Source organism: Microplitis mediator, chromosome 10 (assembly GCF_029852145.1).
Source record: "Microplitis mediator isolate UGA2020A chromosome 10, iyMicMedi2.1, whole genome shotgun sequence".
NCBI lineage: Eukaryota > Metazoa > Arthropoda > Insecta > Hymenoptera > Braconidae > Microplitis > Microplitis mediator.
In genome coordinates this window covers 1,615,218-1,641,374 of record NC_079978.1, presented here as the reverse complement: position 1 = coordinate 1,641,374, position 26,157 = coordinate 1,615,218, and the positions used below count along the sequence as shown (strand labels likewise).

At 32.0% G+C, this 26,157-nt stretch overlaps 3 protein-coding genes and 1 long non-coding RNA gene across 11 annotated transcripts in view; 1 reads left to right on the top strand and 3 right to left on the bottom strand.

Annotated features, from left to right (window-relative positions):
- LOC130676650 (sodium/potassium-transporting ATPase subunit alpha) overlaps positions 1-18,746 on the bottom strand; it is a 34,884-nt gene extending 16,138 nt beyond the window's left edge. For 2 of the 8 annotated variants that reach the window (XM_057483014.1, XM_057483015.1), the window contains exons 1-3: positions 18,281-18,743; positions 1,594-1,674; positions 39-161 (exon numbers count right to left, since the gene is read on the bottom strand). In XM_057483014.1, coding sequence (XP_057338997.1) covers positions 39-161; positions 1,594-1,674; positions 18,281-18,310 — 234 coding nt within the window. In that variant the 5' untranslated portion in view covers positions 18,311-18,743. Of the gene's footprint in view, positions 1-38; positions 162-1,593; positions 1,675-7,424; positions 7,814-8,553; positions 8,711-18,280 lie in introns of those variants that run through there. The other 6 variants (XM_057483016.1, XM_057483017.1, XM_057483021.1 and 3 more) reach the window with 6 other exon arrangements.
- Positions 223-25,265, top strand: LOC130676676 (uncharacterized). The gene is made up of 3 exons (XR_008991466.1): positions 223-721; positions 801-966; positions 25,124-25,265. It is a non-coding gene; the product is annotated as an uncharacterized LOC130676676 (long non-coding RNA).
- LOC130676673 (NPC intracellular cholesterol transporter 2-like) lies at positions 21,186-22,363 on the bottom strand. The gene is made up of 3 exons (XM_057483090.1): positions 22,015-22,363; positions 21,720-21,890; positions 21,186-21,575 (listed from the first exon to the last, which is right to left on the bottom strand). The coding sequence occupies exons 1-3, from the start codon at positions 22,025-22,027 to the stop codon at positions 21,304-21,306; spliced, it is 456 nt and encodes a 151-aa protein (XP_057339073.1). The 5' UTR covers positions 22,028-22,363; the 3' UTR covers positions 21,186-21,303.
- On the bottom strand, positions 23,720-25,951 carry LOC130676665 (D-beta-hydroxybutyrate dehydrogenase, mitochondrial). The gene is made up of 5 exons (XM_057483073.1): positions 25,490-25,951; positions 25,105-25,389; positions 24,722-25,027; positions 24,405-24,642; positions 23,720-24,296 (listed from the first exon to the last, which is right to left on the bottom strand). Exons 1-5 carry the CDS (start codon positions 25,638-25,640, stop codon positions 24,173-24,175), a joined length of 1,104 nt encoding a protein of 367 aa, XP_057339056.1. The 5' UTR covers positions 25,641-25,951; the 3' UTR covers positions 23,720-24,172.
- Positions 25,952-26,157: the final 206 nt, after the last annotated feature.

Sequence of the window (26,157 nt, the reverse complement as noted above, 5' to 3'; positions counted from 1 at the left end):
TACTTACTAGCTAATAAATAATGAAATTTGTCACTCACATTTTCTGGATGGGTCTGAAACCTCTGGTACAGTTCTTCAATAGTAATTTTATGAAAGTCGATATCCAACTCCTGTTTCAAGTCATCTAAATCTCCCTTCTTCTTAGGGGCCTTTCGCCGCGACTGTTGTAAATAATTTCAAGAAAAAAAGTCCGTTAGTGAAAGAAAAAAAATATATATATATAAATATATAAATAACGATGGTAAACAACAGGCAGTAATTAATAGAGGTCGTAAAAAAAAAATTCCACGAGACAATTAATATCAATTGGCCGCTTTCTCTGGAGACTGAGGCCGAGCCACCACCACCAGCACCATCACCAACACCATCAATAACCACAATGTTGATAGTTACTGTAGCACAAATTAATAAGTCGTCATCCGTATTAACCTCTCAATTAAAACGAGTCGAGTGTCTGTTAGACATTATTTCATACTCCATGTTTGCTACACCCTCAGTCTTCTTCCAGATCTCACGATCAACTTAACATTACAACTTATACTCAAAGCCCGTTCTTCGGCGTAATTTTTTTACGGGCAGTAATTAAAACTAGCATCCATATTTAATCATGCATACCAACTCGCTTATATTTTAAATTTGAATCTATTACGGTGTTAGCTTTCTGTTGACGCAATTATTTGAGAGTAAGCTCTTGTAAATTACAAACCAAAGCATAATTACAGTAAGTTTTTTCTAAGCGTACGTAAAGTAATGAATGTTAAAGACCTCTGTTGATAATCTAATTATTAATAATTTTCCAGTTGTTATGGTTATAATCTACGGCGATTAATTAAATTATAAAGTTATCAGAGTGTTAAGTGTGCAAGAAAGATCCAACGATTATAAATCCAACAATAGCAGCAGCACCGAAGGAAAGAACCAAGCGGATTATCAACAAGAGGATAATTGAGAAAATACCAGAGACGTGTAAGTACAAGTAGATGAGTTAGTTTGTTAGTTTAAGCTGATTGTTAGTAGCTCATCAAGCATGATAGCTCGAGTGAACCAGCTGTGGATCCTCAGAAAGGCCAGACGTTATTTTTCTTCATCAATCCCTTCAATAAAATTCTGTTAAAAAAATATAATCAGAGCATGCGGATAAAAAGTAATAGATTTCCAGGCGGATTCGAATGCTGCGGATTTAATTCTGTTAAATTTATTTAATAAATAATCCATTGAGATGGATATCTCATTAGAGGATTTAATGAAAAAACTAAAGGTCGGAGGTCGCGAGATATAAAGCAGACAGTTGAGAAAAGTTTTTTTAAAAGCAACCCATATAAATTGACATGTTCCCATTATTTTAAAATGTCACACAAGTAGAAGCTTATAAATATATTTATGTATTTATAGATACTTTATATTTTATTTTGTTATCGGTGTTGTGATGTGAGTAGAAAAATTATTTTAGAATTACGATTCTCGTTGTATTCATCGGTAATGAGAAGAGTATTGATTTAGTGTCGCAAAAACCGACTTGTACTTTTATTTTATTTAATGTTTTTTTAATATGTATGTGTGTGTGTGTGTGTGTGTGTGTGCACGTATGTGTACCTTATACATCCCATCAGCAGTTTTGTTGTCGTCGCGAACGTTCGGTAACGTGGCGACTCTATATGAGTCTGTGCGGCCATGCTGGAAAAAAATAAAGTTAACGAAATGAGTGATGATATGATTAACTTAAATAAATAAATCGTTCAAGTTTTTTTTTTTAAATTAAATTAAATTAAATTGTAAATAATAATTAGACCAGGGCTGGATGATAAACAAACAAATAAATAAATAAATGGATAAAATAGTGAATTAATGGAGTAATGCTGGTACATAATGAATGATTGTGATTAAAAATAAACGCGGATGGGTAAAATGAATAAAGAAATCATGCGCTTGACCATCGGCGCTCCTAAAAAATTTTATTTTGTAGTTTCAAGTGCGACCTTGCTGTACTATTGGATAACCAGGTACTTCCGTTATATTAGACGGTTTTAAAACCCGTTCATGTGTCAGATATCTCATGAATGGTCAATATATATACGTCTATTGTAAAGTATTATTTTTTTTACTACTCTGAAATAAATATATATATTTTTTTTATTGAGGTTTGATATCTTTCTGCATTTAATAGACGTAAATTTGCCATTAAGTAGGTATATATATTTTTTAGCGGGACTTTTTAAGTAGCAGTAGTAATAGTCAATTTAAGTCAGACATAAAATCCGTCTCAAGTAGCTGGAATACTTTATTAGTCATACGGAAACAATTTTCTGGAGTTTCTCGGCCGCGTATATGTCACGTGTGAACACATTAAATGACTCATGACCACGAGCTATTGTGTGGGAAGAATTAGTGTTATATATTATTGTCATAAGAGTACTTAATAGTTCGAATGCGAGGTTAGATCAATGACTGATTCGTGTCATTTTACATTTTTTTTTTTTTTTAATTTTACCCTACGACATTGATATTGTTGACAATTATCAATTAACTGATATGATATTCAAAAGATCATCAGGTTTCACCCTCCCAGTTTTGCTGCGGTAGATATAATTACTGTTTTTGTTTTTGACTAATGACATAAAAGTATATATATGTATATGTTGTAAAGAAGAATTGAAAATATAACAAAAGAATTTTGAATAGACGGCATAGACACACAAGTTGGGTCGATGTTGGGTTGAATTGACGCATGTGCAATGAATGCGACACCCCTGACCCAAGCAAGCGCCCCCGCGGGTCGCGGGTACATTCACGGATCAATACTCAACCAGGCCAGCAAACTTGGATGTCCAAGTACCGTTGGAGGCGCTGCATACTCCACTGGTTGTCATGTGATACGCTTACTGTATATTATTATTATTATTTTTTTTTATATTTTTTATCACCCCTAACGCCAGACTGTCGTCGCATCCCTAACCCTATGGCGCCACATTTCCCCGCTACTTATCTATAAAACTCGGTATACATAGGTGTATTTATACTTATACACGTCTACATCAAGAACATAACATACAAAGGCCTTGTGTAGTCCCATTTGCGGACGTTGTTCTCGTTTTGTGACCCTTATACAGCTTTATCAACTTCTAAATATTGCCTATCTATGTTTAATGATAATGATTGGTGTAATTATTACATCAACGGTATTACGTAATGCACTAAAATATACTTTGAGTAAATGGACTTTTGAATATAACCGGATGAAATTTATTTTATGATAAGCTCTTGAGTACGTAAATCCCAATGCAAACATCAAATGAAGGATAAAATGCAATTAACGGTGTAGATAATACAGTTAAATCGATTGACGGAAGTATTGTACCAAGGCGGAAAGCAACTATCGTTTATTACCTCGTTGCACGCAAAAGGTCACCCCCTCTTTGTAATTGATAAAAAAAAAAATGTTTTTTAATTCAAATATTTTTTCAGAGCGATTTGAATAGGTGGTAACTTTATTGACAATACGTAATTGATGATAATTATTTTATAGAGTAGATGGAGTGTTTTTTTGTTTGATGACATTGATAAATTGATTTAACGTACTATAGACACTTTTATCTACATCTTGTGTGACGTGTAGTGTAGACCACTCGTCACATGCGTCACGCGTCATTATGTTTCGCTTCTCGCTTGCTCTTATCTCCCGGGGGTACCCTGCCCCGGTTGGGCTGATGTATAATGTAGAGTATGAAATGGTATAAGGAAGCTCTGCACACAAACGAACACACAACAGCGATTGGGATGTCTCTCAACTGATGTGATGTGTGCGATGTGCAATGTCCTATGTGTACATACATGAGCGTACATCAGGACGTTTTACGAATTGGGTCAAGAGGGAGATTGGTCGTTTAATGCCAAACAGTATTATATATCATGGATTATACTAGACACTCAAACATTGCAATCGTCGGCATTGGAATACTGACATTGTGGCTCGCGAGTCAATTTTTTAATTAAGACTAAATACGTAATAACTTTTCTTTTTTTTTCGAATTCAAACTACTAATTTAAATAATTTTTCATAATGAATATTTATATTTTTTTTAAATATTTAATTAAATCTTCTCTGCCTTAATAATTCACACTCAAGGATTTTAAAATTAGTATTTCATTAATAAAGTTACGTCAATTTGTTTAAACGAGTCATGTGCAGAATTTAGATTTTAAATCCTCGAGATTTTTACGATCCAGTAAATTTCAGCCTGAGCTAAATATTTTATAATAAATATATAAAATAATATTTTTCACTACTGGTAAAATATTTTTTCAACATTTAAGTCCTACAATACTTTCTAAACATGAATTAGTGAAAATGAGTGAATATTCACTAATTCCAAGTGCAAATCGGACCACTAATTTCAAAAAGTGATTCGGTTGGCACTCAGAATTAGTGAATATTAACTTATTTCACTTACTCATGTTTAGAGAGTAAATTATGTCAAAAGTTTGATTTTTCTTTTCAATACAATTTTCAAAAATTTTCTACCATCTCTCCTATAAATATTTTTATCACCTAAAAGTTTTTGATTAATAATATTTTGAAACTCAATATTTTTAGTCATGTATTGAAAACTGACGTTTATGAACTGCCGATAAAATGAAAGCACTGAAGCAACTGAAACAATGAATTAGCGCGTTAAATGTAAACCAATCTATCAATCTCATTGTTTACTGACACTCGTCTTGGTTATTGTTAAATAAAAGTTTTATCAAACAGCTCACTCGATATTAATGAATATGAGCAATGACATGAAAAAAAATAAATAATAATTTATTAAAATTATCAAAAAAAAATTATTAAAAGCCATCGCGATAACCCTAAGTCACCTACTGTTGTCTCAGAGTAATATATATTCACAGAGTGACACTGTATGATTAGATGAAGTGGGTGAACAAAAGAGATTTGTGGGTGATATGAGAATATCACGTAACCGGATCAACCGTTCGATGCATATCAATGAGACCTATAACTCAGCGTAATATATTTTATCATAATAACGAATATGAATCAGCTTGCGCCAGTTAAAGTCATATATTTCCTTACTGCTGTAATAATTATTTAACTGCTCGGCCCGAAAAAAAAATAATAATAATAAAAATTATTATTATTAAATGCTATTTCCTGTCAATTGCACTACAATCTCCCGGAAGCTCTTATGTGGGCGAAGTATCTGGATTTAACCGGCTGGAAAAAATTTACTAGCAAACACTCCAAGGTGTTTATTATCTCAACAAATTGATAATAATAATAACAGACGAATTAGTGATGCCTGATTTAAAGTGAGCTTGATAAATAAAACTAAAAAAAATCCTGGGACAATGACCGGTCACCATAGAGGATTAGGTGACACAAAAGTGTCGTCTCAATCGAAGACCCACAAATGCCCAAGCAGAAGTCTTTGAAAGTAACAATTAAACCTGTAAAAGATTTACCTCAATTATTTTATTTATTATTTTTAATTATTTAGAAAAGCATTTGGATTTTACTTTTATTATAAATCAATTTTTTTTTGTACTACGGACTTGTTTTTTCAAAGAAAAATATTTATTGTGACTTTAGACAACGCGAATCGATTAACTGACTCATGACGTGCTCGTAATGTAAAAATAGAATTGTTGTATGTCGATGCTAATAAATTATTCAATTATGAGTAATTATTAGAAATTTATTTTTATAAATTTAAAAGTTCTCGGGCTGTTATCCTGAAGCTCGCAAGGTAAAGACTTTGCGGGGCTCCAAATTTTGAGATGTATTTTGTTTAAAAAATATGAGTTTTTATATGATAATTAGATGGTAAAAATATGAGGGATATTTTATACGAATTTGAGGGTAGTGTCGATTAAAAACACGTGATATTTTTCGAAATCAAAATGCAAAGATGAATTATAAATAGGTTACGATCAATAGACGCCCAGAAGGCGGACTTGCTCCGGGCGCCATCTAGTCTGCGACCCTTTCTATACCTGTCTTCCCTGTACTGTTACTAACCCCTCGGTATCGTAAAATATCTGTCTTCGCCTCGATATTAATATCGTATACTTGTTTTTCCTTTATGAATATTTTTAAAACTTTATTAAATAAAATAACCACAAGTTGAAAGAATAAAAACCCGTGAAAATTAATGAATTTTTGTCTGCGTCAATTAACAATACGTACCACATAATTAAATGTTTTTTTATCTGTCAATAAAGACGCGATGGGCGATGAAGTAACGAAGAAATGTAATTTTACTATGGGAGTAATAAAAAATTAGCGAATGATAAATTTATAGCGGAAAGATAAGGCGGAAGCTGTAGCTCTAGGCGTGGTGAGAATTCAATGAATGGAAAACGTCGGGTACCAAGGGACTTTAAAAGGAACGACCTTATCAATTGACGTGTCCGGCCTTGATGTAACGTCACGGAACGCATGGCTAGCCGGAATATAGCGATTGATGAGACTACTCGTATATGCATGGAGATTTTCTCTCTCTCTTCTTCCTCAACAATCTCGCGACTAAATTCATCAGATTGAGATTAACAAAAAGAAGACATTTTTTCACTTAAGATCAATAAATGACACTTGTCATTATTGCTGGCATCAAGAGATTCGAACCGTTTTCAACCTCAGCTCTGCTATTAACAGTGGATTCAAATATTTTGAACAAATATTAATAATAATATTGAATTCAAAAAATTATCGCGAATTCAGAGGAACGATCCCTGATATTTTCTGCACGAGGTTGCACTCGTCTTGCGCAGAAACTTGCTCATTTCCGTCCAGACCTAGGAGAAAACTTCGATACCAGCTGACCAACGAATAAAGGCCATGATTAAATGTCTACATATATATATATATATCTACATATATGTGCTAGATATATCAGGATGTCTGGTACACAGGACTCTGTGCAATTTCTCGAGCTTAAAAATAATCGATTAATCAACAGAATTTTTCTACCAACTGACCTACTTGTAAAATAAAATTACTACCAGTACCAAAAATAGTTAAATCAATGTAAAAATATCTAATATTAAATTTAAATCTCAATCTATAAATTGATCTACTGGAAAATGACGTAACAGAGCATCATCCCACGGCACTTTTTGCCGCACTGCAGTAATTACGTTACACTTATTACCACGCAAATTTATAAATTGTTTTACAAAAACAATTATATAACTTTCCGTTAGCTCATTTTCCATTTCTATAAACTATCTTTCAGCTAAACTAAATCAAGCTCCATTTCCATTAATTTTCAATTAACAATATCAGTTTTAAAAATAAACGCGTGCAAAGAACTACAAAGCGCTCGATTAAATTCAAATTATGGACTAAAGTAAAAGCTAGCATTTTTATAAACTATAATTCATTACAATAAATATAATTTCCTCAGTAAATTTTTGATTACCATTGTGTAATTAACGACGAGTCAACAACTGTCAAGAAGTAGAGTAACGAACGGTCTTCTTCTTTTGTTAAATCTAACTAGATTATTTTTTAAGTGAAGCTACTCGTCGTTTGGTCGACCGTGTGTAGCACCCAACTTTTTTAAATTTATATATTTTCTTTCAGTACTAATTGTTAATTAATTATTACTAATTACAATAATAATAATATCAATATATATATATAATTTTTTGTTTCTAGTTATGTCACTCACGCCCGTTTTCTTGACACTCTTACTCTCTCGCTCATAAAATCTCGCTATCTCGTTAGCTCTCTTCTTGCACAGACAACCGGAAGTTGTCGTACGTATCGAGCACTGGCGTTATTGTACGTAGATCACTGTGAAACACTCTAAGGTTATTCGATATAAATTTTCTCCGGGGTTCGGTTAAAACTAATGCGAAAGAGTACGAGCAAGTATGAGATATATATAAAAAAAAAATATAAATAATTAGTGAGAAGCTCTCCTCATACAGGGAGAGCTTTTTATACTCGTTTCGCGTTTTTCTCTCTTGCTCCCACCCTCTCGCTTAAACCCTCGATCGAAGCTCCTCTTTAGCGGCGGTTCCACAGACACCGTCCACTCCCTCTTACCCTCGACGAGCTTCCACCAGCCCCGCCAACCCACCCTTCCTTATTTCTTGCTGACCTGTTCTTTCTCTTCGTCTCTTTACCATTTCCTTATATAGAATAATTAATACTTATGCTTTTTATCTTTACGGTTTAAATTTAAACACCTTCACTGATAACAACCCAACGGAGATGAAGAGAGAGAACTACGGTCGCTTAATTATCGCCGTGATAATTTTTTATAAATACTCAAACTCAAATTTCAATATATCCTATTCTAAAGCACTCTTATCTTCACTCTCACGCTAAAAAAAAACGTCATAAATAATGGCAATAAAAAAAAAAAAGATTTTATATAAAACTTATCCAAGATTACGGGTGTGTAAAAAAATGATTATCTTTCCGTGATTCGTGTAAAAAACTCTCGGTGGTTATTTATATATATCTTTAAGTAAAATTTTTTTTTTTTTTATCAACGCTCTTTCTCTCTCTCAGTAACCAAACGTTCAGTCGTCACAAACCTTGTCACCCATGGCTGCGGCGTGCGGCGATAGTTTCGATGTGAATAGAAGCGTTTAACGTCGCGGCTTCGGGTGGACCAGAGACTGACTGACGGTTTAACGCAACGGCCTCATCGAACCGTACCGGCATCATCGACCCGTCTCAACTTATTCCCCCACTCTTCATAATCACGGTTTTACCCGTACCGACCGTCAGCATTTACAGATGCGCGCGCTACTGTTCCTTTACTACGCGGCCACACCGCACCCCCGTACCGATTTTCAGCCGGTTGACAGGGAGCCAAAGTTCCTTGTAGCCGCGTACTTTGCGCAAGCTCCGTACATATATATATGGTAATATTACATAAAACTGTACGACTACCAGCTATAACTATAATAGTGTGTAGAGAAGTAAAGCTCGGAATCGTGCATGGAAAAATAAGTTTACAAGAGGGGAAGCATCGTCATTTCTTCCCCTATTATTTCTTCCGTATGACGCTCAGACGTGGCGCTGATGTCGCGCAAGCTCTTTTCGTACTGTCCCGATAGGAGCAGGAGCCCAGTTTCACCAAAGAGACACTACTTTATATCTGATGATTGAGAGCTACTGCATTGAGACCCCATCTGTACTACTGAGCTACTGACAATTTGGCTTATCTGTCTCCCCCGACAATCGAATCGCACTTTAATTTTAAACAAATTCGAAAAAAAAGTATTTATTTTTCTGACAGCCGGAAAAAAATGGACTTGGACGATAAAAAATGTGAGAAATTATTTATTTTGAGCTTTTAAAGTATTTTCAGCACAACAATGCAGTATTGATTGACAACAAAAGAATGCTTTTATACACTTGATTCCAATTGATGGAAATAAAAAGGCTGGAATAAGTATAAAGAATGGGAAATGGGGGAAACAAAGGAGTTAAATGTCGGTCAGATATAATCATTTAGAACCCTTAGGGTTTTTTCGACGACATTTATCTAATCTTTGAGTGATAAACCTTTTTGTGAAGGCATTTTTTATTTTTTTGTTCTCCATGGGAAAAGAAAACACCGGAAGTATTATATAAATACTGTCTAGAATAAAGTCTGTAGATTGTTTTTTAAAGAGATAGGGTTTTATTGAGAGTCAAATAACAAACATAAATTATTTAATTGAATATAATTTAAAAGTTATCTAATTTAATTATTATAATTTTACAAGGAAAGTTTCTGATAAATTAATTTAATTTAAATGATGAGCTTTGACTTTTCTTTTTATTTTATCTAAATTGCGGGTATCTCGTAAAAAATAAAATAAAAATAAAAGAGGTGGAATTTTTTTTTTCCTCGTATCTCTTTCATCCCCAAAGATCATTAATAAACGTTAATGTGAACCAATTCGCAGGAAATTTATCTATCGTTAGCACTCTAGACTTATATACCTATCGCCTTGAAAAAAATTTAAGACATTAATTTATTTTTCACATCTCACTTTTATACCAACATACATTTTAATATACCTTCAAGTCCATATACATTTATATTCCTTTAAATATCAAAAAATTATCACTAAATCTACTGATAACATTTCTAATTATTTTTTTTAAAAATGTACGATAATTCAAATGAAATTGACGTCAAATTAAAGTTCCCTAGACTTTATATATATATATATATTAATAAAGATTAAATATCAGCGTCTCATTAGTTAGAGATAATAATGAATGATCGTGGTCGCCGTTATCATGCCGGTGGTCTGTAGCTGGAGAAGAAATTCAAGTTTAAGTATAAGAGCAAAAGCAAAAATAAGATCAATTTGATTGTACGATGAGCTTGCATATATATATTAAAATATATATATATACTTAAAGTATTACGCAATGATGCCGGTATGACGGCCTTGCGCCAATCTCCACCGCGCGCAACATTCGAACTCGCCCAAGCTCTTTTACACTACTTCTATACTTGTACTAATAATATATACATATATATGTATATATTGACAGTATATAGTAACAAATATATAATAGCGTTTTATCTATGTAACGTAGCATTGTACGGCGCATCATTTTACAAGCCCTCCAGCAGTATACCCGACAATATATCTCTATATATTGTACTATAGAGTATAGTGTTCTCCTATATTCCCTGATGTTTATCCCTCGCCATCGACCTACACGTATATGCACGTGCATCGCAAATATACTAAACGTACGTACGTATGTACGTAGATTTATAAAATGCGAGCCTGCATAGAGATTCGTCCACGCGAATCTACTTGACGTTTATGACTATTAAATAAAGTGCAGTTGGAAGGTCTTGATTTTCAATGTCATTTTTACTTCCACTTAAATTATATTTATACAGATATATACATTTATAAATTTCTTCTTCCACTTGTCATTAATTTGCTTTAATTTTTTTTTATCTCATTTTATTAATATAAATTATTATTTTAATGGGCGTTCAAAATTTTTCGAAAAATTTTTATTACCCGAAAGATTATTTCTTGTTTAAAGACTGATATTAATATATATATATATATATATATATGTATAGAGAGAGAGATTTATAATGGATATACCGTAGATTTAAAGTAAGATGTAGGACACTGTGTTATCTTTTTTATTTTTATTACTATTAAAATTATCAGAGGTGATAAATTTAACCAAAAATATTTTTTTTATGTACACACGATTCTAATTCAAGCTGATGCATTTAAATTTTTTCTTACATCACAAACTTTAATATTTAAAATTTCTCGTATGCTGATATTAATTTTTTTTTTTTTTTATTAATCAAATCAAAATTTTCCATTAAATTTTTCCACCACAACAATAATTTATGTACGCAACAATAAAAATATGTTGTGATAATAAACTGGATGCAACCAAATTTTAATTGGATAAAGAGCGTTGATGATAATAATGAATAATAATTTATTTTGAGGGCATTGTCAAGTATATTTTTCATCATGGGTTTTAAAAGTAGAAAAAAAAAATTGTCAAAGTGCCAAGACACGTAATAATCACCGTAGCAGATTGATGGGCTGTAAGATAATAACGCGGAAAGTTATTTTAGATACGCGTTAACTTTTATTTAGAGTGGAAGAAATAAAAATATATATGTATATATATTTTCATTGATATACGTAAAGTGGTAAATAATATAGTTACACGATGACGTAGCTGGCGGTGATTTTTCAGCCCCCAGCCTTTGATTTTCCCGATTGCGGAGCAACAAAGTTAAAGCAAATGAAATAAAAATTTTAATTGTAGAATAATTCGAAGCAAATGTACGTAAATAATTTAAATACAAATTACCCCGGGCTTTATTAAAGATAAAAGTGAAATTAAAAATAGTTATTATGATATGAACGCATTGGGTAAACTCGGTCGGCCATGAATGAAATAACAATGATAAGAGAATACATGTGTGTATTCATAAAGATATATTGCTAAGACCTCACATAGACAGTAGAGTATAATTCACACACCCTCATCTCACTAGTTCCATCCGGTTTCGTGCGTTCATTCATGACTTAAGTACCAGATTGATCCGGAAAAACACCGGCGCCCCGCAGTCTCGGTATGTCAATCCCGTTGTATCTTTAAGGCTCAAAAGATGTACAAATATATATGTATATGTATGATTATACTTGTCATGTGTGATAACACAAGGCAGTAAATTTTCGTTTCCTTCTTGGATTTATATTTTTTTTTATCTGGTATAAAGAACAAGGCGTAGTGTAATGTAGAGTAGTCTAGCGTAATGTAGTGTAGTGTAGTGAGAAATCGATGATTCTTAAAAAACAGAGCGGTCGGTTGTAACAAGAAACGTCTGGAGTTTGCTGGATTCTGCTGGTCCATTTCTACTTGTCGTAAGCCCCGACCCTAACACGTCTTGTTATAGTTATGTGTTCTTGCTCTGGATTTAACTGGATTCACAAAAGCCCAATTCCTACCTTTTATTTCCAACATAATAGAAATTTTCCATCTCGTCATTTATCTTTTTTTTACTCTATTGAAAATAATAATCAGTAAAAAAACGAGACAAATAATTGGGGATAATAGATCTTGACATAAATTTTTTTCATTTATTATTATTATTATTATTTAATATTTATTGTGTATTGGAAGAATAAGTGCAAAATGAATTATGTCTATAGAAAAATTACTAGACGACTTAGACTAATTTACATACAACAACGATATATGAGTTATATACTCATGTGTGTTTCGAGAATGCGAACGCGTGGTGACCGTGACTGGACCGTATGTGCGTCGGAGGAAGAGACACATTACGGTCAATCTATGTAAGCACACGGCTCTCCGCAACTCCTATCCGACACGACGTGATCTCGACAATGCCGTAACGACTGAGAAGTACTTTGGGTATGAGTCATACGGAAACGTAACTTCTTTCCTCTTAAATCGCGAGTTGGATTAAAAAAAAAAAAATTAATAAGTGTGTCACACAATAAACACTTTTCAGGCCCTGCTACATCCCAAAGTTATCCCGGGTCAAAAATTTAAAACTTGATTTAGACTTGGTTTACCAAGTCGAAATTTGGAGCCGTTTTTCACAAGACTTTTTTTACGGAGGTATGAAATATATTAAGTTTTCGCCTTGGTTTAGACTTAACTGGCTACTTAGTCACGATTTAAGACGAAAAAGTCTAAATCAAGTCGAAATTGACTTGGTTTAGACTTATTAGACTTGAATTATAAGGCGAAAAAGTTAAAATTGAGGTGAAATAATTTTTATATATTAAGGCGAAAGTAAGGCGAATAAATGACTTTTTTTCGACTTGGTTTAGCGAGTCAAAAGTAATGTGAATGACTATCGTGCTCAGTAAAGACGAATAAGTTGAAACTAAGATGAAAAAAGTTCAAAAAGTTGAAAAAAATTAAATTTAAGTCGAAAAAGTCGAGATCTTTTAAAAAAATCGTCGGCAAATCGATAACTTCAAAAGAAAATAAGATGAAGCGAGCCTGAATCAAGTTTTATTTTTGACCCGGGATATTTCGCGGTGAATTTTTGATATTTTATATAAGAAAATTTATATAAATATAAATATATATGCATGATGTATATTTTTTTTGAAAATCAAGTATCGCGTTTCCGTGTCACCACACAATAGCAATACAAGACTCGACATATGAAACCTATTTATGAATAGTATGCAAGTACATAAGCATTTAAACGTAGCAATAGACCTATACTACTAAAGTAAAGGCGAGTTATCCAGTTGTAAAGTTGATAGTATGTTATACGATACTAAATTCAATGAAAACTGGCGCTTGTACACACGAGATTAGGTCAGACTGTATTTATCAACGTTAACTCGGTTACAAAAATGATTTATCTGAGATTTAATAAAAGTCGTTGCACAAAATATTTTTAGCTGTAAACTGGGATTGAAATTTTCTCTATACCCCAAACTGAAACATAAATTACAGTGTATGATATCTTGACTTTTTTGCTGCAAAGTTAATCACAGAAGTGCAAGGTCACGCAAAGACTTCGATAGTCACGCGAGTGAGCCTTATCTTCTTTATCTTACACTAGACAGGTGAAAACTACCCGAATAACTCGACATTACTATTTATAGTGTTAACAAATTCATACTTTTTAATTGACATCAATAAAGTACAGGAAAATTTCAATATCTTGGTTGTTTCATTCCAATTTACATTTTTTTATTGTCGGTCGACAGAAACAAACGTATAACAGAAAAATGAAATGAAATCAATCACATAAAATTGCAGTGTTTGAATCGATCAGAAAATTCTCTATCTCTTGCAATGTTTTTTCTCTCTTTCCCCACTTTACTTCGTTTATCGAATAGCCTCTCGACGTTACTCTCCACTGGTGGTCCAATCTCCATCCATAAAATCCTATCACTTCTCTCTTTATTACATTATAACCCTTTCATTATTTTTAGTGGTACGCTAAAAAATATAAATGTAATTCACGACATGATCTCAGCATCCCAACTACGCTCATCATAACTTTAATTTTTTTTTTTATTAATTAACGCTGCAATAAAGTAGTTGACACTTTATGAGTGTGCCGCGAATTAAATAGATACCAGGCAGTGAATTTATTGAAGACGATAAAGAAATTTCTTCGGACAAAAGCTGTCATGCATTACAAGTTATACAATACAAGTATGAAAAATACAAAAAAAATATAAAAGCCCCGGAGTCGCGCGAATCGCGGAAAGTTTAGCAATTTGCCCGCAGTAGCGCGGCAGTCGCGAAAAGATTCGCGGTTGAGAGAGAGAGAAAAGAAGGGGTTCTATCGATCGCGCCGCACTGCGGGGCTTTATCCCCTCCCTATCCTTGGCGACGGTTTTCCCCTATAGTAAACCCTACCGAGGAAGCTTTTCCTCCCACTATTTTTATGCCCTTTCGATTACTGAAGATTCTCAACCCTTTCCTCGGCTCTTATCCACAGAGCCAGCAGGCTCACTACCATAAATTTATGGAATTGATTGTCCTGCTCCATCTTTTACAACTAATCAACCCGTCATTTACACAAGACGTATTTCATCCAAGATTTTTATCTCACAATTATTTCCTCAATTAATAAAATCAATTCAATCAATAGTACGCTCTTAATATATTTTAATGACATTAAGACCCGAGTGACAAATAATATTGTGATGGACAATTTTCTATGGGTTCTTTTGTTTGATACTTTAAAAATAAAATAAAAGTACACTTAAACGCTTGAACAATTTAGAAGATTAAAATTGTTTTGTTTATTTTAAGCAGATTTTATGAAATAAGTGGTTTAATCACGTTAGTATTTACTCTCAGAGCCTTTACTCGTTAACTCTCTCAAGAATTATTCAAGTATCTTATTATAACCTCGAGTAAATAAAATTTTAAAATAATATTTACAATGTCTCTGTAATTGTTATCGTACTTTTTTTTTATTTTGCAAATAATATTTCAAACCTCTACAGTAAATTTTGGAGTAAAATTTATTACTAAAAAGTTTTCGAAAAAACTGCGATTGTATTCCGTGCAAAAAAAAATAAAAGTCAAGCAAACATTTATTTTAGAATGTCTAATATTTTCATCAGTCTTTATAAAGCTATGTAGCGTTTCAAGAGTGGGTTTATCGTGTTGAATCGATTTATTTCGGCGCCAGATGGTTCCTTAACCCGGATTTCGCAAATGGGATCTACTTTGACGGTATCAGTTTCCACAAATAACCATTTCCAGTAATTTAAATTTTTTGAATCTTGATAAGAAATAAAAAAACAGCTTACGTTTAAATAAAGACGAGCAATGACCTTGACTAAAAAAAATAACTTTTGTTTAAACTTTTATCGTATAAGGACATTGATAACTCTTATCTCATGATATTGACATGTTTAACTTGACTTTTATTATTACAAGTCTATAGAATGAAACAAAAAAATCAGCTTTTATGTCACACTGAGCTCGAGATGCATGGATAGGATACAGTATACAGAGAAGACTGAAATATGAGAGACCAGTCTCTTGGGTATGCTTGTACCCAAGCTTTAATGGTATCATTTCAATCGATTGTGGTTTCTCCATGAAATAAAGAGAGATTGTGTGGCTTCCTGCAAGTAAATCTTACACCCGCAGAAGTAAAAAAAACAATCACCTCAAAGATTTGTCTTCTATTTCTCTGACAGCTAATTTTCAAATTTAATTCCGCCAGTTTTGAGTCCATAGACCAGTTATAATTATTGACAAAAATAAATGAGCGAGATAAATTTAAAAAAAAAAGTTTATCACATCCTACACCCACGTAAGATCTCAATACAAATTGGTAAGATTTTTAACGATTAGTTCTAGGGCAGTTTCTTTCCCAACAACGTCTTGTTCTTCATTTCCCCTTGTGCGCGTGGGATGATTCTTCATTTGTCCATCTCCATTTGTTTCGTTTATTTCTCAAGGAAGTTTACCATTAAATACAACAGTCTTCCAATAAAGTCTACTAAAAACAATAATTACATTTAATCTAGTGGCATAAACATACTTTGGACAGTAAACTGATGATAATTTTAAAAAGAAGTATAAGAAAATTTATAAATTCTCTGGTTAAAGCTGACAATTGTCTGATGAGGATTTAAATAGAAAAATAACTATATAAATATATATATGTATAGACGAATAAAATTTTTGAGATATATGCAGACCAAGTAGTAATGTCGGCCCCCTGACACACATTGACTCGTTAAAATAACGACATAATGGCTAATTTAGTGATAATAAGCGCGAACTGTATCGTTCAAATTAACGTCGAAGGTGAGACGTACCGAGAGAAGTACATGACGGATTACGTAGCATCAGTGCAAGTACAGTTACATTATTTTAATATCACTATCACAATAGTGCGTACATACTTTTGTACCGTCTCGTACTCCAATACAAATGTATCAAAAATAAAACTTTGACAGCTAATTTTTTAAATGTATTTTGACATCAGAGTCGCCATCTTTCGTGTTAATGTCACAGCACATGTCATCAGGCCCGTAGTTAGAGTCATCAGGCCCTTTCTCATATTTATTACTCGGAAACTCGTCGACGGATTCAATGACTCAACGGAAGAAAAAAAAATGTACAATCACGTAATTGCATGACGAAAAAAGTGATTCAATCCGCTCCAATTACTGCCCTGTAATTTTTAATCCCAATTAAATTAAACTCGTTAGTTAATTACTTAAATAATTACAAAATTTTCATCACGCGAAGATGTCAAAGTCCCAACTTATCAGTTATCATTCAAAGTTAATAAAAATATCACAGGCACATTTCCATGTGGCAATAAATCCACGTGGCCTGTCACTTACTCTGACATTATTCTCACAGAAATAATAAATTATATATATTAGTATTTCGCAAGTCTTCATAAATATTTCCCCTTTTATTATTTATTTTTTTTTTTATCATCATTTAAATTTTTCAGCTTAGTAATGATTTTTAAAAGCCTCATATAGCCGCTGTCTGTTAACTGCCCAAAATAAATATTCATATATTTTTGAATACACAAAAGATTTCTGAAATACCCGTCTCTTTATATGAATAGATTTAACACGCAACAAAAATTAATTTTTCATGTCATTACATCTCAAAGACCTTGAAGAACAAGTTTTGTCTGCATACTTAATCCAAGTATTAGTACTAGTACGAGAAATCGATCTTTCAGATGAAAATAAACCGACGAGTGTATCGTTAGATCGATCAAACAAGTCAAACTACTACTTCCTCCTCTATCATCTTTGTTTTTCATTTGACCTATATTTATTTACTCCTTTTGCTCACTTGTTTATTGACGTCAAAATTATATAATAATATCTCAATAACAATAAATATACCAGTATCGAAAAGTTTATAAAATATTTAAAGAATATTTAAGTTTTAGGGCGTGGTTACGATTGTCACAAACTTAAATTAAATTCTTTAATGCCATTCATCCTCCAGGTATTTTAATACCAACAATACATAATTATCTACTCATACTAGGTATTTTATATAATTCCCATAATTATCAATAAATAAATAGTCTGGGCCAAAAGTTACAATCCGCAGGATGTAGTAAATTCCAGAGTTGCAACAATTTAATTTCCAGCTCCATTATATTCAAAATTTTGTTGTCGTCTTGGTGACTTTTTGTCATGACAGATCAACATCCAGCCCTTCGTCCTCGTCGAATGATGAAAAATAATCCAGATGAGTAATAAAATGATAACAATTTAAGTAATCATTCAAACTTACCTCGCTGGCGAGACCTCCTTTGCCCGCCATGTTGACAACAATGATGGCCGCCGGTGATTACCTGAGCACGCCCGTATAGAACACACGTAAAAACGCCAAATAAAATTTATTTATTTTTTAAAACTTCAGTCAAGTAAACAGTAGACACTACACTCCTAAAATTACATGAAACTTAGGATTAATTTAACACGCGTCAGGATACGGAAAAAGTCGACTGTAACTAGAGTTTTTAATTCACGCGTTCAGTTGGTGGAGTAAAAAAAATATAAAAATAACGTACACAAAATTGAAAGACACAAAGACTCAAAAACACGCGATACGCACGCTACCTTCTCTTACACACGAATGAGAGTATGACGTCATTTATAGACAAGCTTCCACATACTGTAGAATTTATATTAAACAAACTATTGGCTGACGCACTTACACGTTATTAAACTGACGTACTTTCACCCAGTGTCATATCGGTGTTTGTCATGGGTCTTTTTTACTCACGGACTTTGTTTAAAAACACCAGCTTGTACTTATGCTCCTATTCACTCCCCATGGAAATAAAAATAATTCCCTCTCTAAAATCAGCTGTTTTACTTTTTAATTCGTTTTATTTTTACTACACTTCTGACAAACTTATTTTTTACACACGCGTTATTTTAATTTAGAAACGTTTATAAATAAAATTAGTCATCTCGAAGTTAGCAGACAGATCAAAATTTTCGGATTTTTTTTTTTCAACAATTCAATTTAAATTTAAAAAAAAAATAAAATTATGCACATGTAGAAAATTTTAAAAACTTGAGGTGCAATTTTTTTAAATGTTTTTTTTTTTGTAATTTGTCGTTTTTAAGAATAATCCAAAAATTAGACGTCGGTCAACTTTAGAATCATATAAAATTAATATTATTTTTGAATTTTTTAAAATATACTTTTAATTACAGAACAGAAATATCAATATTTATTTAACTGGAACTTAATTAGTCACAAAGTTATTAAGATGTCACTTTTTAATCGCACTTGTAAGTAATTTACTGTCGCGGTATCGATCTTTATAAACATGATCGATGTCCGCGATAAATGTAAATTTGAATGATTCAAATTGCCGCGTAATTTATCAAATTTTCAAATCAACTAAAAATCAAAGTTTTAATAAAATAACGAAATCTAAAGGCGCGATTTTAACAAAATTTGAATTTTTAAAAACTATACATATTTTTATAATGACAAATTTTAATTAATAAGACTCTCGGAACGTTGACACGGCGAGCGTAATTGCTGGTAAGATAGTCAATTAAAATGATGACTGTGCTAGTATAAGTTTTTATTATTATTTTTATATATGTGTGTTGTAGGTGTAGGAGATGCCAGGCATATATATATATATATCTATGTCTGTTAATATACACACGGGTGCGGTTCATCGTGGAATTCCAGAGTCGTGATTAAACAAAGGCTCATCGAGGCACGACATTTATCGTACAGCACACATATTACCTTACATATATATTATTTTTAATATATATATATTTCAGGTTTATATTAAATACGTGCTACCATCTCAACAAATAAATTCATTTATTACTCGGCCATTGTTCAATTGTCCTGACATTAATTCTACTAAATAATCCATACACTGCGACCAGAGTATGTAAATGCTGCCATCCATTCAATTCAAATAAAACATAATATTTAATGTATAGATAAATTTTAAATATTATTATTATTATTATTATTATTGTATATAATAAGATTGCTTGTGGTTTTCCGAATACATTTTATATTTTTATGAATGTGACGGTAGAATAGGTAATACCGAAATTGAAAACTTTTCTCATTACGGACTTCATGAATTTGTTATATGAATCGGAGTACAAAAAATATTTTAATAAAATGTAGTGGAAAAAAAACTATTGTAGTACAGGGAAAATATACAATAGAAAAATTTGAATTTCAAATAATAATTCGATGATTTCAGAAAACTTTTAGGTAATTAGTTAATTCTACTTACCGCTGATAATTAATTTTATTTGAAAATCTGTTGTGTGAAACTGGAATTTTTCAGATTTATTTTGAATGTGATATAGATGAGATTAATTACTAGTGCGTAGTTAATAAAAATTATTGAAATTATTGTTGGGACGAAATGTTTATTTATAAGTGTACATGAGCATAAATTTGTCTGAGTCAGCGGTTAATTCTTAGTCCCTGTAGATTTTCTGTACATGTTATTGTACGTACACTAGAGGTGTTGAGTGTGTATTTGTGTGTATGTATATGGAATAGAGCAAGACAAAGTAAGAAATATAAATGTGGATTGAGAGAAAGAGAGAGAACGAGGCGTCCCGATCGATTCAGAGATGTGGGTCAGGTATACGCCCGAACCCCTCCAGGATTTGCTGGCATCCCGTTCTCTAGTTTTCCTCTTACTCTAGCTTACCCCTTACGCTATTCACACAAATAACATTATAATCCACGTACAAGTGAACTACTATTCATTTCCTCAAGTTCCGATAATTACCAGATATTCCTGCCAATTTAACTGCCTGTTATTATTATTTCATTTTTTTTTTTGCGCCGGATTATTATGCACTAAATTGCATGAAATATTTTTTCGTGGTTAAATCTTGGGTATGCCAATAAATTTATAAATGCAAGGGTCCAATTGAACGCTCAACAAACTCCCAAAAGACTTAACTTGGTATATTTCTTTCGAGATATTTTTATTGCCAGGCGATAAATCTACTACCCGTCAACTCGCTGGAATACTCGTGTACGAGAGCTTTAATGCGATGATAGAATTTAAAAAATAGGATTTTTAAAATTTGGCACTGGAATATTAAACATTTTTTTTGTATTACACTGGGAATTCAGATCAGGAATTTTCTATAATTATTTTAAAAAAATAAAATAATTTTATGCGATATTCAAGTATATATTTTGTTTAAAAAAATAGCAATCATTTACACAAAATTTTTTTGAATGTCAATTATAATACGCAAACAAATATAGTTATCAAGACTGTAATAATCTTACACAGTTCTGAATTCGACTTCGAAACAACTGTGAGTATTGTAATTATCATCTTTTAGTGAGAATCTAACCCAGACAGTCACTCCTGGCGGGGTTCCTGCTGGAATGTCCATATTAAGGTTGTAAGTTGCTACGTCTCCTGTTTCCAAAGGACACTGTCTTCTACTGACAAGATTTTGACATCCGTCGTCGATACCCAATGGATATGGCAGATACCAACTTCCACCTACTGAAAATTCAGCTTTTGGTTTCAACACTTCTGTATCTTTACCTGAAAAAATTATTATTATTAATTAAAGTTGACAAATAATTATTAAAACTCAATGAACGTTTTAAAATTTGAATAAATTCGTGTTGAGTTTTTATGCGTATTTTTATTTTTTAAAATTTGATAAATAATTTTTTATTTACTCACTTGCAAAAAAGTCCCATTGTGCGGCAACACCGTATTTTGTGTGAATTACACACGGAAAAGTGCTGCAACCGTCTACTATCAAACGATGAGGATCGTGTGTAGGATCTCCACAAGATTTGAATTGCGTCCACTGGAGTGAAGCAGCCACGCAGAATGACGCGATAATAAATGCTGAAAAATAAAAAAATTTTTAATTTAAAAATTCACATTTGTCACGGAAAATGATAAAATTTACGAGTTATAATCACAGATAAATTAATTATAATTGTCTAGATAAATCACGTAGGCAACGTACCTTTTGCGAACATTGTGACAAGTAAACTTTATAGTTTCAGAACGGAAAGCAAACTAAAATTTTGATCTAATGGTGTCTATTTATACTGCCGAAAATTATCACCCAAGTGGCTAGTAGGGATTGGTCGAAGAATATTAAAAATTACACGTGGTCATTTAGAGACCTTGAAGACGAACTGTTGATTATCGAAAACAAAGAAATCTTATCGGATTAGTTTATCGAGAACTACGTTGTTAAATACAGCAATCAAAAATATTCCTATGAAGTGAGTCGCCTCGAGTGTCGAGTCTTGTCAGAAACGTTAGAAATCTATTTAAAACTTTTGTAATACCAAAGTGTCGTCACTTACATCCCTCAGGTAATTAACTAAGTCTTCTTTTTGAACACCTGGATGCTCCTAATTAAACTATGGATTGGACATGCAGATAAGAATTTATTAGTCATACATTTTTCGGTGAATTGATAGAAAGTAGGCAGCACAATTTTTTTTTTCTTGTAAACCGAGAAAAAAAAATTTGATAAAAATATATATAGTCATTGAATATAATTAGTTATTAGAAGATATCGGCACAGTATCGAAAAATATTGGGCCGAAATTTTTATTTTTAGTGCGATCGTTACCATAGGGCAACTTGGTATGTTGTTTCAACCGAAATTGTGTAAACTGCATAATATTGTTACTGCGCATTGGTATATTTTTTTTTGTATTCTTGAAAATATACATACAAAAAAAGTCCTTTAAATTTTTTACGATAAATTTAATATTTTTAGAGATATGAATTTTTCAAGGTTTAAGAAATCCTGAATTCAGATACTTCTGGCTCATTTAAATATGTAAAAAATTATGATAAGATATGAAAAATATTTTTTTATATTCTTCATACTCCTGTTAATAATATCTTTAAGTTGAAATGAGGAAATGATTATTGCTAATACTTGTTTTTTAATCATTTATTCACTCGCTCACCAGCTTCATCACTCATCTCAAAATCTCGCTGTTTTTATTTTATTTACGCGCCATAAATCTTTATTTTTTATATATCTTATAAATTTTTTTTATTTAAGCTCAAGAATTTCATCAACCACAGTATGAAGAATATATAAAAAAATTTTTTTTTACATGTATGGTAATTTTTTATATAAAGTAAGAGACCTAGTACCCGATCAGGGAACTAGTACCCGAACTCATGTATTTGTATATCGATATTTACTGATTTTTACTAAATACAGATAAACAAATACATGAGTGATCAAGTACTAGTTCCCTGCTCGGATACTAGGCCTGTTACCTTATTTTTGATGCATCATAAGTATCTCAATTCGTGATTTTTTAAGCCTTGAAAAATTCATGACTAAAAAAATTAAATCGTAAAAAGTAATAGGACTTTTTTATTTGTACTTCAGAAAAGAATACAGAAAACAAATTTTCCCTTCGAAAACAATACCATGCAATTGTTTGAATAATTTCGGTGCAAATGGCATCAAGCTGCCTCATGCATGGAAGAGAATCGCGCAAAAAAATTAAGGCCAAATAGTTTTCGGTACTCATGCGCCGATATCTCCTAGACTAAAAAATCTTGAGAATAATCAATGATGTTTCAAATAAACATCAAGATTCACCTATAAACTTAATAGGATGGATCAGTCTAGTGGGTGGCGGACGGGCTGGATAACACAATAGTCAAAGATTTGACTTACGAAAAAAATTTTGGTTTTTTTGTATGTGTATTTTATTTTTAAGTATACAGAAATATATCGGGGAATTTTTTCTATAGAATTACATAAATTTTTTTTACTCGGGTATTTGTTCATTAATATTTTATGATAATAATATCATTATTATTATATATAATACATATATAAAAAGAATATTGATTCAAAAATATAAATTTCTAAAAGAAGACATATATAGTAGAGACATCTACGTTACGCCCATAATCATCGATTTACCCTTTCAATAAACTTACAAATTTTTAAACTCGCGGCATCGCAATCCAATGTTGCGAATATTCAAATTTAAATTACAAAATAACCCTTTATTTTTTCATTATTCTAATAACAGTTTTTAGTCATTAAATTGAATTATCAAAATCCACAATTATTTTTTTTAAACTTTCGAAAAACTTTCTCACATGAAAATTATTTAGCCCCTTCCTCGTTAGTTGGAAAAATTTTTTTTCCAACGAGGCATTCGGACAAACCATTCGACCAACCAATCTCGTACCTTCGTCGGTGTTATCTTGAAAAGAAAGTGATACACCGTGTACCTCAAGGGCTCGCACCTGGACAAACATATCTCATTGTAATAATCGTTTTTAAAATTTTAAATATCGCGCCAGTAAATTGATAATGAAAATTAAAAAAAAAGACAAGATAAGAAAAATACATACTTGTAAACTGCATGAGGATCCAGATCTAGCAAAGCGCCCTGAAACACCTTATACAATTTATTATTTTCCAGCATCTGAGTAGCATCTTCTGCTTTGCATGGCAGACCGCATAAATATTTGGCGTAACTGGTAAAATAACTCGAGTAAAACGATTTTGCTTCCTCTGTCATTGCTGCTTCCATCGCGTCAAAGTGTTTGCGTTGTTGGGATAAAATGTTACTTTGGAGCACAAATGAACCTTTGAAATTATTTATTTATAATTAATTTAAATGTAGTGCTAAATAAATCCTAAATGAATTTAAAAATTTGTTTTTTACCAGGAATAAAATTGATAACATGAACTCCATATTTTTTTAATTCGACACGTAACGCCGTTGTCCAGCCAGCTAAAGCACTCTTGGTAGAGCTGTAGGCAGCAACACCTGGTAGTGGTTCAAAAGCACAGTGGCTTGTTACATTTATAAGTCTACTTGAGTATTCTCTTAAAAGCGGCAATATTTCTTTAGTCATCCTCATTGTTCCCAATAGATTAACTTCAACTTGATACCGCACTTGCTCTTCTGTTTGCCATTCAAATTCTCCAAATACCATGACTCCAGCATTATTAACAAAACATCTGAGAGCTAACAGAATAAATATACGATTATTCTAAAAATAGTTGATGTTAAATATTTATTTATTTAATGAATATCGATCTTACCGAGTTTTTTATTTTTCAGGTGACTACGAATGTGATCAACAAACGATCGGACGCTTTCACTGCTAGTTAATTCAAGAGAGTACACGTGGATGCCGGCCTTGGCGAGTTCTTTGGCTCCTGGGCTGTCAATATTATGAACTCCAGCGACGACATATGCGCCTAAATTTTTTTTACAATGAAGAGCAAAGCTGTAACCCAGACCAGAGTCACATCCTGTAAGGACGATCACATCTCTTCGACCGATAGACCTGCGTTCTTTTCTTAACTTCAATAAACAAATTGTACCTAAAAATAATAAATTGCGTTTGTTAATTAAAAATAAATTGAAGAATAACGACCGGAAATTTTGATAAAAAATAAATAACTTATATATATATATACTTACCGATAATAAAAACAAGTAGTATATTTGACGTAGCTGCATACATATGTACATATTTACGCGTAAGTGTAGACAGGCATAAAACAATTATCAATAATATAAATTTAAAAAATTTTTGTTGGGAAAAATCCTTAATTACATTTACTAATACCATTTTATCACAATTTAATAAAATGTAATTAAGATAACAAAAAGTAAATTAAATGAATGCGTGGAAGCGTAATAAAATTTTTTAAACTTTAATTTTTAGAGAAAAAATAAAATGTTTTAAACCAGAGGCGTCTAAACTTCAAATGCTGATGTTCGAATTCCAGAATCGTTTCTCCTGACACCAGGATGCAAAATTTTCCCCCACTTTTTCCAAGAATTCTTATCCTTCATTGGCTTGTTCACTTTTTTAACTACACCGGCACCAATGACTAAAATTATTTTTTTAAAAATAAACTTTGAATAAATGTACTGGGGTTGAATTTGAATTCTAAATTATTTTCGATACAAAAAATAAATAAAATACTCCAATAAATTTAAAATTTAAAGTGGACTGCTATTTGCATCGCTATCAGATTCGTTTAAACTTTAAAATTTTTAAAAAACATCAGCAGTTACTTTTTCTGCAACATTTCGACGGTTGCACGTTTCCGGTACGGGTAGGTCAGGTATCAGTCGGCTCA

Excerpts from the sequence above, each read along its gene's own strand:
- LOC130676673 (XM_057483090.1), bottom strand. Across the intron at positions 21,576-21,719 it reads ACAATGGGACTTTTTTGCAA|GTAAAGATACAGAAGTGTTG; the intron begins GTGAGTAAATAA and ends TAATTTTTTCAG.
- LOC130676665 (XM_057483073.1), bottom strand. The coding sequence starts at position 25,640 with ATGGTATTAGTAAATGTAATTAAGGATTTTTCCCAACAAAAATTTTTT. Across the intron at positions 25,028-25,104 it reads CCTGAAAAATAAAAAACTCG|CTCTCAGATGTTTTGTTAAT; the intron begins GTAAGATCGATA and ends TTATTCTGTTAG. Across the intron at positions 24,297-24,404 it reads GATCCTCATGCAGTTTACAA|GTGCGAGCCCTTGAGGTACA; the intron begins GTATGTATTTTT and ends ATGTTTGTCCAG.